The 15,000-nt window shown below is 28.0% G+C and overlaps 1 protein-coding gene and 2 non-coding genes across 3 annotated transcripts in view; 1 reads left to right on the top strand and 2 right to left on the bottom strand.

Moving 5' to 3' along the window:
• Window positions 1-3,742: 3,742 nt before the first annotated feature.
• TRNAS-GCU (transfer RNA serine (anticodon GCU)) lies at window positions 3,743-3,830 on the bottom strand. The gene has a single exon. It is a non-coding gene; the product is annotated as a tRNA-Ser (tRNA).
• A 3,006-nt stretch (window positions 3,831-6,836) lies between these two features.
• TRNAR-UCU (transfer RNA arginine (anticodon UCU)) lies at window positions 6,837-6,908 on the top strand. The gene has a single exon. It is a non-coding gene; the product is annotated as a tRNA-Arg (tRNA).
• A 7,348-nt stretch (window positions 6,909-14,256) lies between these two features.
• LOC119369380 (DNA-directed RNA polymerase subunit beta'') overlaps window positions 14,257-15,000 on the bottom strand; it is a 4,409-nt gene continuing 3,665 nt past the window's right edge. Inside the window, exon 1 of the mRNA XM_089716908.1 lies at window positions 14,257-15,000. This exon is cut by the window's right edge and continues 3,665 nt beyond it. Coding sequence (XP_089573034.1) covers window positions 14,481-15,000 — 520 coding nt within the window. The 3' untranslated portion in view covers window positions 14,257-14,480.

Genomic DNA, 15,000 nt, shown 5'->3' with positions numbered 1-15,000 from the left:
AAATATATAAATATACTCCCGAAAGATAAATGGGTATAGGAGGTCATTTTTTCGAGATCCATCTAGTTCTAAATATCTTTGATATTTCCACATGTATTAGATTTGATTGAAGCAAGGATAGAGGATTTTTATTGAGTTGGTTATAAAATGATACATAGTGAATGATACATAGTGCGATACAGTAAAAACAAATGTAGTATAATAAGCAAAGAGTAGATACCTCGGAAATAGATAAACTCATTATCATTAACGGGCTCCCCACCCTCTTCTTTTTTCCATCTAATTTGTTTATGTGCATTATAGGATAGGATAAAAAGATGATTAGAAATCCTTTATTTTTTCAAGTCAATCGCTCTTTTGATTTTGGAAAAAATCTCTTTATCAATATACTCTTTCTTCTACACATTCGTCTCCCCTTCATAGTGGAGAATAGCTAATAGTTAGGACTCATTAAAAGAAAATAGAAAATCTGCTTATAGAGAAACCTTTCCCGCATTAGGTACTAATTTATTTTTAACGTCTAATTAGATCGGATAATCGTTCAAATTAAGAACGTAAGCTCGTTGCTTTTTTGTTTCCCTATAATTGGAATCGTAGGACTCTATCCATTTATTAACTCGACCGAACTTTGAATTCATTTTTTTATGTTCCGCATCAAATCAAGAATTCAAATAAGGTTGGACCGATCCGGCAAAAATGAAATATTCGCAGAATTCTCCATTGATACGACATGCTGTTTTTTCCATTCATTCCTTTCAGGATCAGTCGTGGTCTTACAAACTATACCGACGGTATGGACGAATCCCTTTCTTCATACAAACGTGTAAAAGAAGTTAGCCGCACTTAAAAGCCGAGTACTCTACCGTTGAGTTAGCAACCCCCCCAAAAAAAAAATTATTATTATTATTATTATTATTATTATTAAAAATATATATATATATATTTTATACGTATATATATACATTTTCTATTTTATTTTTATATTTATAAAATTATAAAATTTTTATATAAAATGTATAATATAATAAAATAATAAAATGTATAATATAATAAAATAGAAAAAGAAATAAAAAGAATTTTTTTTTTTTTTATTTTTTTAGAATTTTAAATTTCTATTAGAATTTAGAATTCTATTAGAATTTAGAACATTTTTTTTTCAATCAAACAAAACTTTTGTATCACAAAAAATCCAAGAAACCCATTACTTGAATAAAGAAAAAAACCAAATCTATGGAACAGAAATCTATGGAAAGAGAAATTTATGGAACAGGGATAAATAGATCCACAGATAAGATCCAATTATCTCAGATCGGATTATATTTATTTGATACACTGTTGTCAATATGAGTGTGAATATACTGAAAAAAAAATCGATTTTTTCGTTATGTTAGCAGTCTATAGGTATGAATAGAGTATGAATAAAAGAAGAAAAGGGGGGGATAGTAGAGAAAAGGTTATACAAAGCTATATATGTATACGAATTACCCGCACCCTTTATTTCATTATTCATTATTTATTTCATTATTCATTAAGTAAATTGTGTTTGATTAAGGCGAAGTTCCGTAAAAACCCCTGCCTTCCTTTAAGATAAAGAAATAAGTTTTTTTTGAATCTTCAAGTGACTCCATAGAATGGATTCGCCTATCTCATATTTCTTAGAGTTCCAAGGACTCATAAAAAACCATTCAAAATATTGAATTTATATTTCATTTTGAAATTGCCTATCTCGATATCATTATTTGAATAAAGTTTTATTTTACAGTAAGAAACACATTTATTTTATCATCATAAGAGAAAAAACCCCCCATATTGATTAAACCATCAACGATTTAAAACAAATAAATGGGTTATCCCATTTTTTTTTTAGTGTAGTGGTGGATAAAAAGACTAATGTAAGGAAAATTGGAAGTTATTATTCTTTCCTACTGAATGCTAAAATCAGAATCGAAATACTAGAAAGTCATCTTATTTATCAGATAGACTAAAGAATTGTCACTGAAACTAATTATGGATATTCTATGTTAAATATTTAAATTAAGTAAATTAAGTAAATATTAAAATTAAGTAATAAAATTAAGTAATATAATAAGTAAAGAATCACCATTTTTTTTTTACATTACAAAAAAGGAAACAAAAGTGTTAATAAGCTAAGAATACATACATATAAGCATTTCCTCATTTTATGAGTAGTTTATTTGACTTGACTTGAGTCTTTCTAAAATTTTTCCTAAAGTTAAAGTAAAGTGAATAAGATATATGAATCAACTCTGTCTTAATTGTTAGATAGATTTAGAATTATTCATTTTAGAATTCGAATTTTTTATTAAAGCTAAAGACAAAATATCTTAAAACGAAGTTAGTAAAAAAAAAAATACATATGTTTCGTATGTCTTTTCTTTATTTGTTAATAAAGATTTTAACAGGCACAGACATTGAAATTGATATCTTCCATTAAAAATTAACTCCTATCTACTCCCCCAATTGTATGAGAAGTGATGAATGATAAATCAAATAAGGAAGAATCCTTTTTTTTATATAGAATATCTGGGACGGAAGGATTCGAACCTCCGAATAGCGGGACCAAAACCCGATGCCTTACCGCTTGGCCACGCCCCATTTATATTTCTATTCAACACTAATAAAAACTAATATTGGTATTGGTTCTTCGTCAATTCCCACCAAATATCTAGGAAATATATTAGCTTATTATCCGGATTTTGGTATGTGTAGATATAGAATTAAACTGAATTTATTGATCATAATATATAATTCAATTAAGATATTGTATAAAAACAGGATTTCCTCTATTCTTTTTTGATTTGAGAATTGAGGGATTTTTGATTGGGTGAGTTTAATAAAGAAGGATTTTTTATCTACCTGACTTTATTTTCTATCCATTTTTATATGAATAACATATTAATAACTCAGTCAAAATAAAAATACAATTATCTTCAAGAACAAAATGTTTGTTATGCTTAATATTTTTAGTTTAATTTGCATCTGTCTTAATTCTGCCCTTTATTCAAGCAATTTTTTCTTCACAAAATTGCCCGAGGCCTATGCCTTTTTGAATCCAATCGTAGATTTTATGCCAGTAATCCCTGTACTCTTTTTTCTATTAGCCTTTGTTTGGCAAGCTGCTGTAAGTTTTCGATGAGATCTTTAATACTGTCCTAAAATAATTCATGATTTATTCGACAAAAAAATTATAGCAATTGATAAGATCAGATAAGTCTTAGAGTATAAACTCTTAATCTTAATTCAAACATTGAAATTGTTGTATAAACGCGACAATTCTGGATAACCCAATTTTTTTTTTCTCATTCTGCACTTTTTTTCAATTTCAGATCCTATTAGAGTCCTAATTGTAGTTATGAAAAAAATATCTAATTTTCGGTATGTCTAATTTTCGGTATGAAAAAAAATTTTAGCAATAAAAGACTCGACTCTTATTACAAATGAATTTCGAAAAATTTCTAGAAATCACTGCATTTCTTGGTGTTAAAATAGAATATGTGGTATAAAAACAGAGAATCTATTTTTTTTCCAAACCAAAAAAGATCTTGGAGATTTTATAATGCTTACTCTCAAACTCTTTGTTTACACAGTAGTGATATTCTTTGTTTCTCTCTTCATCTTTGGATTTTTATCTAATGATCCAGGACGAAATCCTGGACGTGAAGAATAAAATTTGCTAAATTTGAACGAAAAGATACAAAAAATTCCAAGTCATCGCCGAGACCGGAAAGAGAGGGATTCGAACCCTCGGTACGAATAACTCGTACAACGGATTAGCAATCCGACGCTTTAGTCCACTCAGCCATCTCTCCCGATTTTTAAAGGATAATTACTATGTTATATTACAGAACAAGTAACACTTGAAAATGGAAAAAAGGATTTTTTATTACTTTTCTCTTTATTACTTTCATAATTACTTTTTTTCATAATTACTTTTCTATTCTTTTATATATCTATATATGTCTATTTAATTTAATATATGCTATTTAATATAATTAGTTAATATAATATTATAATTAGTTAATATAATATTTGTTAATATAATATTGAATTAGTTAATCTAATAATAATATTTTATTGAATGTATTGAATATTAATATTTTGAAAATAGATTCTAAATCTAGATATTAAATATGTAAATATTAAATATTTAATAAATACTAAAATACTAAGATATTCAATATTAAATATAGAGATAATTTTCTATTTTATTCAATTTTCTATTTTATTCTTTTATTCTAATTTTTTCATTTTTTTAGTTTAGAATTTTTTTTAGAATTGAATTTCTTTTAGAATTCAATTTCTTATTATTTTCTTATTATTTATATTCTTATTTATATTATTTTTATATTCTTATTTATATTATTTTATATTCTTATTCATATTATTTATATATTTATTATTTATATTTTTCTATTTATATATTTTCTATATATAGAGATAATTTTATTTCTTATAGGAAATTTCTTATAGGAATATATTCTTATAGAATTCTTATATATATTATTTTATATAATATATAATTATTATTTTATATATATTATTTATAATATATATATTATATATATTCTATTATTATTATATCTATATTATTATATATTATATATATTTATTATTTATTATTATTATATTTAATATATATATATATATTATTATATATATATATAATATAATATTATATATGATAATATAATATTATATATGATAATTTAATAGTATATAGTTTATATTAGTATATAAATAGTATATAATTTAATATATAAATAGTATATAATTTAATATACTAAATTATAATAATACTAATATTATAATATAATAATACTAATATTATATTCACTTATAATATAATACTTGTAATATAATATAACTTGTAATATAATATAATTTATAATATAATAATACTAATATTATATTCACTTATAATTATAATATAATACTTGTAATATAATATAATTTATAATATAATATAATTTATAATATAATAATACTAATATTATATTCACTTATAATTATAATATAATACTTGTAATATAATATAATACAACTTCACTTATAATACAACTATAATACAACTAACTATAATAGAATACAACTATAAAATAAAACAACTATAAAAAAAAAAGAAACTAAATATTAAAGAAAATATATAAAAAAAAAAATGCTCAATTGTCTTACTCGACAAAAGATTCATTTATATACAATAATCACATCGTAGCGGATATAGTTTAGTGGTAAAAGTGTGATTCGGTTTATTAATTATTAATTCTAATAGTCTAATAGTTAAGGGATCCCTCGGTTCATATTCCGATGAAAAACTTTATTTCTTAAAAAGATTTAATCCTTTACCTCTCAATGAAAAATTCGAGGAAGAATATACATTCTCGTGATTTGTATCCAAGAGTCAATTAGAAATTGAGAAATTGGATTATGAAATTACGAAACATAATTTTTTTTATTTGATCAATACTTTAAAATGAATGAGTATGAGTAAAGGATCTATGGAAAAAGACAGAAAAGTGTATTTCTAATCGCAACTAAATCTTCAATTTTTTCTTTGTTTTGTTTTGTATAGTCGAGATTGAAGCAAAATAAGTATTTAAAGGATGTCTTTAGTTTACTATAAGACATCGACTTCTTTTTTTAGCTCGGTGGAAACAAAATGCTTTTCCTAAGGATTTTTTCAAATAGAAATAGAGAACGAAGTAACTAGAAAGATTATTAAAATCCCACTCATCTAGAGGGATCATCTAGAAAGCGCCTTGTTTTGAATACATTAAGACAGAAAAGCTGACATAGATGTTATGGGTCAATTTTTTTTTTCGCTCGCCCCTTATAGCTGGATAGCTGGAAATTTTCCAGATTCCATAAAGGAGCCGAATGAAACCAAAGTTTCATGTTCGGTTTTGAATTAGAGACGTTAAATTAAAGATGATGAATCAACGTCGACTATAACCCCTAGCCTTCCAAGCTAGCGATGCGGGTTCGATTCCCGCTATCCGCTTATATCCCTATACTCTCTAAAAAATAGAGATACTATATATTCTAAATTTATATATAAAAATTTATTTATATAATAATATTTAAATATATAATAATATTTAAATATATATTAAATATATAATAATATATTCTAAATATATATTAAATATATAATAATATATTAATTAAATATTATAATAAATATAATAATTAATATATTAATTAAATATATAATATTAATTAAATATATAATAATATATTAAAGAAATTTAAAATATATAATTCCAATTTTAAAATATATAAATATTTTAAAATATATAAATATAATAAAGATTAAAATAATAAAGATTAAAGAAATATAAATATAATAAATAAATAGAAATAATTATAGAAATAGAAATAATTATAGAAGATAGAAGAATTAATCCATCATTTAATTATTACCATCATTTAATTATTAATTATTCATTTAATTATTAATAATATTAATAAAAAAAAAAAAAAAAATAATAAAAAATAATAATAAAATAGAAAAATATATAATAATAAAATATATATATATATATAAAATATATATATAAAAATATATATATAAAATATATAAAATAATAAAATATATAAAAAAAATATATAAAATAAAATATATATTTATATAATAAAAAATATATATAATATATATATATAATAAAATAATATATATAATAAATAATAAAATATATATATATGGAATAAAATATATATATATGGAATTCCTAAAAATATCTTGCATTTTTTTTTTTATTTTTATTATGAAGAACAAATACAAATAGAAAAAGAAAAGAAAAAATTGGAATAGAAAAGCGTCCATTGTCTAATGGATAGGACAGAGGTCTTCTAAACCTTTGGTATAGGTTCAAATCCTATTGGACGCAATTTTTTTCCATAATATTTTTCCATAATAATAATATCATACATAATATCATAATATATATATATAATTCTATATAGAATATTTCTATATTATTTTCTCTATTATATATTTCTCTATTTATATATATTTCTATTTCTATATTTATTTTATATATTTTATATTATTTTATATATTTTCATTTTTTTTTTTTCATTTTTATTTTAAATTTAATATTTTAAATTTAATATATTAAATTTATTAATAATATAATTTATTAATAATATATTAAATATATTAAATTTATATTATATTTAAATTTATATTTATTAATAGAATAATATATTCTAATTTATTATATTCTAATTATAGAATAATTATATTTAGAATAATTAATAATTATAGAATAATTATAGAATAATTCTAATTAATAGTACTCTTCTAATTTCTAATAAAGTCTAATAAAGTACTATTAGAATAAAATAATAGAATTAGAATAAAATAAAAATAAAGATTCTAAAAAAAGATTCTAAAATATAAATAGAAAAGTGATTAATTTCTTTATAATTAGATTAATTTCTTTATATTATAATTAATTTCTTTCTACTTGTTCCTCTTTATACTTGTTCCTGAAGAAGAAAACGCTCCTTCAGTTCCTGAATAGCTTCTTTCAAAAGGCTTTCTGCTTCTTCGGTGAATGTTTTAGTAGAAGATATTATTTCTCGGAACTCAGGTTTATTCGTTTTTAAGTAAGTACGTAACTCAACGAGAAATTTCTTTATTTGTCCAACTTCTAATGAATCAAGATAACCCGTCGTTCCGGCATAAATAGTCATTATCTGTTCCTCCACTGTGAGAGGAGCGGATTGGGATTGTTTGAGCAACTCGCGTAATCGTTGACCTCTTGCCAATTGATTCTGAGTAGCTTTATCGAGATCAGAAGCGAATTGCGCAAAGGCTTCTAATTCTGCGAATTGTGCCAATTCCAATTTTAACTTACCAGCTACCTGTTTCATAGCTTTAATTTGAGCCGCAGATCCTACTCTGGAAACGGAAATACCCACATTAATAGCGGGTCTGATTCCAGCATTGAATAGATCGGCGGATAAGAATATTTGTCCATCTGTAATGGAAATTACATTAGTAGGAATATAAGCCGAAACGTCTCCTGATTGGGTCTCAACTATTGGTAAAGCAGTCATACTTCCTTCACCTAAACGAGAACTTGATTTAGCGGCTCTTTCCAAAAGGCGTGAATGCAAATAAAAGACATCTCCTGGATAAGCTTCACGACCCGGTGGTCTTCGTAATAGAAGAGACATTTGGCGATAAGCCTGCGCTTGTTTGGAGAGATCATCATAAATGATTAAAGTGTGTCGTTCCCGGTACATAAAATATTCAGCCAGAGCTGCTCCTGTATAAGGAGCGAGATATTGTAATGTAGCCGGGGAATCCGCTGTTTCGGCTACCACAATAGTGTACTCCATTGCTCCTCTTTCCTGTAAAGTAGTCACTACCTGAGCCACAGAAGACGCTTTTTGCCCAATAGCTACATAAACACATATTACATTTTGTCCTTGTTGATTGAGAATTGTATCTGTGGCTACTGCTGTTTTACCGGTCTGTCTATCCCCAATAATTAATTCTCGTTGACCGCGTCCTATAGGAATCATCGAATCAATAGCAATAAGTCCTGTTTGAAGAGGCTCATATACGGAACGTCTAGAAATAATCCCTGGAGCAGGAGATTCAATTAACCGAGATTCAGAAGCGGAAATTTCACCTCGACCGTCAATAGGTTTAGCCAAAGCATTTATAACACGACCCAAATAAGCCTCACTCACCGGTATCTGAGCAATTCTTCCTGTTGCTTTTACGGAGCTTCCCTCTTGTATCATTAAACCGTCACCCATTAATACAACACCGACATTATTTGATTCCAAATTCAGAGCAATGCCTATTGTACCCTCTTCAAACTCTACTAATTCCCCTGCCATTACTTCATCAAGACCATGAATACGAGCAATACCGTCGCCTACTTGAAGTACAGTACCGGTATTTACAATCTTTACTTCCCTATTATATTGTTCAATACGTTCGCGGATAATATTACTAATCTCGTCGGCTCGAATAGTTACCATGAGTATTTCTTCATTTTTTTTTTTTTTTTGGGGGGGGGGAATAATGCCTACAGTAGAAGGACTAATCAGTAATTTCTTTTATCGCCCCAAACATGCCAAGATTTGCATTGATGGTACGTAAATGTAACTCGTTGGTCAAAGAACTATTCAGAGTTCCTAGAGCTCCTTGTAAGGCTTGTTGGAAAACCCGTTGTCGGACTTGATTAATCGTTCTTTGTTGTTCAAAATGAATGGTTTCGTTTTTGTAATTTTCTAATTGTTCTAAAGTCTTAGAAGTTGAATTAATCAAATTCGATTTTTCTCGTTCTATCTCAGAGTATCCATTCATTCGAAACTGATCTGCTTCTATTTCCACTTTCCGTAAGCGGGCCCGGGCTTTTTCCAGCCGTTCAATGGCCCCCTCACGTAGTTCTTCTGAATTTCGAATAGTATCCAAAATCCTTTGTTTTCGATTATCTAATAAATCACTTAATGAAAGTAGATTATCTTTCCATTCATTGCAAAACTTCCATGATCCCTTCCCGAACCAAACATGAATCTTTCGATTCATTTGGCTCTCACGCTCCATTTTTTTTTTCAATTACTTATGGGAAAATTCCCATATCTTTTTTGACTGAAATGAGCCTATCCTCTCTTCTTTATTCATAATTCATATTCCAAAAAAAAATATTGAAACTAATCACTAATCCAAGACCGGAATATTCGGAGGACTCTTCTGACCAAACAAGTAATTGTCAGTAAAGTTGTTTCTTTTTTTTTTTTTTTCTTCAAATTCAAATCCAAAGAATTTACTTTAATGCATAGGTTATCGACTCAGCATTGAATAAGAATGGGCGAAATACCCATTAAAAAAAAAAGGGGTTCAAATCCTTTTTTCGACATGAGTGTTCTATACCGAAAACTATTTCATTTATTTTGAACCCATTTCATTTTTATATTAACCATAGTAGTAGAAAGAGTACCTTGCTGCGTCTAGACTTCAAACAATTTAGCTTTAACCATGTTAATGGTCCCACGTTATTGGTTGATAGAGAATCAAAGTATATTTACCCATGAATCACGAACTGCTATGGTTCTTAAAGATGATTTCTTAATTTATTCAGAAGTAATTCGCAGGATCATGCACCTTGTCTTTCCTAGTTAAAACGAAAAAAAGCGCAGCTGGGTCAATCCAGCCTATTCTTGAAATAAACAACTCGCACACACCCCCTTTCCAAAAAAAATTAATACACCAAGGACTACACTTAGATTTATTGGATTTGTTGCTAAAATATCGGTATTAAACCCGAAACTCCCGGCGGATGGCCAGTGACCCAAGGAAACGAAAGAATCGGTTACGTTTTTCATATAATCTCCTCTTTTCTTATAGACTATAGACAGACGAATTATTATCTTTTTTTTCTTATTCTATATATTTTCTATATTCTATATATATATAGATTTCTATATTCTATATATATATATAGATTTTTTATATAGAATATAGATTTTTTTCTATTTTCTATATTATATATATTTTTTCTATATTATATATTCTATATTATATATATTATTTTTTATTTTTTATTTTTTTATTATATATATTATTATTATTATATATTATTATTATTTTTTGTTCATTTAGCTATTATATTTCTAATTAGCTATTATATTTCTAAAAAGAGTAAAATAAAAAATATATTTGATTTTGAGAAATGAATTTTTTTTTCAATTGGAAATCTCTAATAAGTATTGTTCTTATTAAAATTCAGTTTAGAATTCGGTACCTGGTCTCCCGTCAATTGCAAAACAAAATAATATATCCTGTTGCAATATTTCTTAAAAAAAAGGGTTTCGATTGGATTAAGAAGGGGGAAGGAAGAAAGCGAGTTAATATACTAATTCCTCATCCTCAAATCAGTCCTTCCCGTGGGTTATTGTCCCAATAAAAATAAATAAGTAATTGATTGTAGGAATGAAATCTTGATATAATTCGAAAAAACAAGCAGCAAGTCCAAGGCAATAAAAAAATACGTATTTTTTTTTTATATTTTATAGGGTTAAACAAAAGGATTCGCAAATAAAAGTGCTAATGCTACAACCAGTCCATAAATTGTTAAAGCTTCCATAAAAGCCAGACTAAGCAATAAAGTACCTCGTATTTTTCCCTCCGCCTCGGGTTGTCTTGCGATACCTTCTACAGCTTGGCCCGCGGCAGTACCTTGACCAACCCCAGGTCCAATAGAAGCAAGCCCAACAGCCAACCCAGCAGCAATAACGGAAGCGGCAGAAATCAATGGATTCATGATAAGTTCCTCGCACCAAAATAAAATAAAGAAATGGTTAATGATACAATCAACCAATAAATTATGACTTAATTATTCATTCCATCAATAAGATTTTCATCCAGTCGAAGTAATTAAAAATTCCGAATTGAAATAGAAATAATAATATTATTGAATCATCAGAACTACTTCGATATCTATTTTTTAGTTCCTATCCACAAAGTTTTTGTGAATTCATACAATTTTTTTGTTTTTCCATTTCTTTCTTTGTTCCGAATTATTCTTTGAATTCAAACTCTTCGTTCTTTTTCTTGATTTAATCTCTTTATTCAATATTCAATTCACAGTTACAAACGAAAAGGAAAGATTTTTATTGGAATCCTTATCTAAATCTCCAGTAGTAGGGCGGATTAGATATATCTTTTAACTCATATCATATATAACTGGGTAATACTTAACATTACATATACACGTCCTTCTTCCATAACGTAAACCAACTATTCATATCTTAGATTCAATCGGATTCTAAAATCATTTTTTGATTTTGAAAAATATTCACAAAAAGAAAGTTGTCTTATAGCCATTATATATATTACATACACCTAGTTGGATTCCACTTTCCTAAACAATCCATTTTTTCTGAATCTCATTTTTTGTAAATTCTTCTCTTCCTTATCATTATCCCACATGGATACAATCAATCTAAATGGGCGAATTCATTAGTCTGAATCATTGCATAGAAATAGAAGTCTTTGGTTTTGGTTGATCTAAGTTCCTGTAATTTATTATTTATTAAAATTTTAAAATTTGAAAAATTTTTTTTGATCAATCGTTGAATTGAATAAAACGACTGAAATGGAAATCGCCCTATAGAACAGAACCTCTTTTTTTAATCACACGTTGTAAACAAATAAAGAATTTTTATTCAGATTATTACTCCTAAGATTGGAATTGAATGAACAAAAAAATCAAGACAATATAAAGAAGAGAATATTCATTGGAAGAAGGTATAAATGATCAAAAGGAATTCTAGGAAAAAGATCTTTTTTTAGATCTCTTTCCCTTTTTTTTTTACAATTCCCTAATATCGTAATCTTTTTTTTTTATTATTATTCCTTTAGATCGTATAGACCTTTTTGTCTATTTATGTTGATCTATTTATGTTGATTAAGTAATTTATGTTCATTAAGTATAAGTAGATTATCTTGAACAAGGCATAGATTGCCTTGCACTAAGCTATTTCGAAAATTAGTCAATGATGCCCCTCCATGGATTCGCCTATATAAGCCGCGGCTAAAGTTGCAAAAATAAGAGCTTGAATACCGCTTGTAAATAATCCAAGGAACATGACAGGTATAGGAACCACTGAAGGTACTAAAGAAACAAGAACAACAACTACTAATTCGTCCGCTAATATATTTCCGAAAAGTCGAAAGCTAAGTGATAAAGGTTTTGTGAAATCTTCTAAAATGTTAATGGGTAAAAGGATTGGAGTTGGCTGAATGTATTTGCTGAAATAACCTAATCCTTTTTTTCTAAGGCCCGCATAAAAATATGCTATTGACGTAAGTAAAGCTAAAGCAACGGTAGTATTTATATCATTCGTAGGTGCGGCTAACTCCCCATGAGGTAACTCTATGATCTTCCAAGGCAAAAGCGCCCCCGCCCAATTAGAAACAAAAATAAATAAAAACATAGTTCCAATAAAGGGGACCCATGAGCCATATTCCTCTCCAATCTGAGTTTTGCTCACATCCCGAATGAATTCAAGGACATATTCGAAGAAATTCTGCCCGCCAGTCGGAATGGTTTGTGGATTCCGAACAGCTACAATGGCTGAACCTAATAAGATAGTAATTACAACCCAAGAAGTAATAAGTACTTGGGCATGGACTTGGAAACCTCCTATTTTCCAATAGAAATGCTGGCCTACTTCCACACCGGATATATCATATAACCCTTTTAGTGTGTTTATGGAACATGATAGAACATTCATATTGCCCTCTGAAAGAAAGAAAACTTTAAAAGGAATTATTTTGATTCAACCATCTTTTTTTTTCGACTTGCCCGCTTAAATTGTATTTTTTAGATACCAATAAATCGCATAATATACCCAGTTATTTTTATCTCTTTTGTACGATTCCGGAATAGTAACCGATTCCATAAATCTATGGAGTTCACAAAATAATTTATTTATCTTATTATTAATCAGGGATTTCGTATATAGCTAGAACGCCCTTCACAAATTGCAAATACTAATTTATTAAGAATTAATCGGATTGAAGCTATAGCGTCATCATTCGCTGGAATCGAAATATCTGCGAGATCCGGATCACAGTTTGTATCAATTAAACAAATCGTTGGAATTCCCAAAGTGATACATTCCCGAAGAGCCGTATGTTCCTCTTGCTGATCAACGATTATTACAACATCCGGTAACCCCGTCATATATTTAATCCCGCCCAGATATGTTTGCAAGTGAGCTAACTGTCTCTTCAATCGAGCCGCATCTCCTTTCGGAAGACGGTTGAGTCTACCTGCCTTTTGTTCCATTCTCAAGTCCCTGAACTTTTGAAGTCTAGTTTCTGTAGTGGACCAATTCGTTAAAATACCGCCAAGCCATTTTTTATTAACATAATGACACCGAGCCCTTATTGCAGCCCGCGCTACTGAATCCGCTGCTTTATTTTTTGTACCAACAATTAAGAATTGTTTTCTCCTGCTTGCTGCATCAAAAACTAAATCACAAGCTTCTGATAAAAAACGAGCAGTTCTAGTAAGATTTGTAATATGAATACCTTTACGCTTTGCAGAGATATAAGGTGCCATTCTCGGATTCCATTTTCTAGTACCATGACCAAAATGAACTCCTGCTTTTATCATCTCTTCCAAATTAATGTTCCAATATCTTCTTATCATTTCTCCCCACACTTCCTCTCTCTCTTTTTTTTTTCAAAGAAAAAAGAGAGAGGGGGTACCCTGAAATAAATAATTGTTCCGACGGAACCTTCTCTTTTCCCGGAGATTGGACGTTGATATACGATCCAAGCGATTCATTTCTTTCTATTCCTTATTTTCTTTATTACTATTAAATAAAAAAAAATCACATGGAACAAATCACAGGACCGCCGTTACGTTAGTTAAAATAAAAAGATGAATCCGCTCTTAGGAATCATTAAATCCTATAAATGATTATTTTGCTGTATCATAGAAATTTTTTGAAATGCAAGAATCAAATAACTCTCTGTGGTGGAATAAAATATCTCTATCTCTAAATTCCCCCTCGAATAAATTCTTCTTTTTGGTTTTCAAAGGAATGTTATTATGTTGCCTTGAGCCTTGCACTAATCCTTTGAATCCGGTACCACCGGGTATCATACCACCTAGAACAACGTTTTCTTTCAGGCCTTTCAACCAATCGATACGACCGCGGAGAGCGGCTTTTGCTAAAACGCGAGCAGTTTCTTGAAAACTGGCCTCGGATATGAAACTTTGAGTATTCAGAGATGCTCTCGTTATTCCTAATAATATGGCTCGATAACAGATGGCTTCTTCTAAAGCGCGTCCCGTTCGTTCCGCTCGCAACAATCCAATTAGTTCTCCGGGTGAAAAAACATTTGACATTCCGTCTTCTGAAACCAAAACTTTGGATGTTATTTGACGTACAATAATTTCTATATGCCTATTATGTATCTGCACTCCTTGGGATCGA

Source organism: Jatropha curcas, unplaced genomic scaffold (assembly GCF_041381405.1).
Source record: "Jatropha curcas cultivar XTBG-Jc1 unplaced genomic scaffold, XTBG_Jcur_1.0 HiC_scaffold_145_pilon, whole genome shotgun sequence".
Lineage (NCBI taxonomy): Eukaryota > Viridiplantae > Streptophyta > Magnoliopsida > Malpighiales > Euphorbiaceae > Jatropha > Jatropha curcas.
This window is presented reverse-complemented; position numbering and strand designations above follow the sequence as displayed.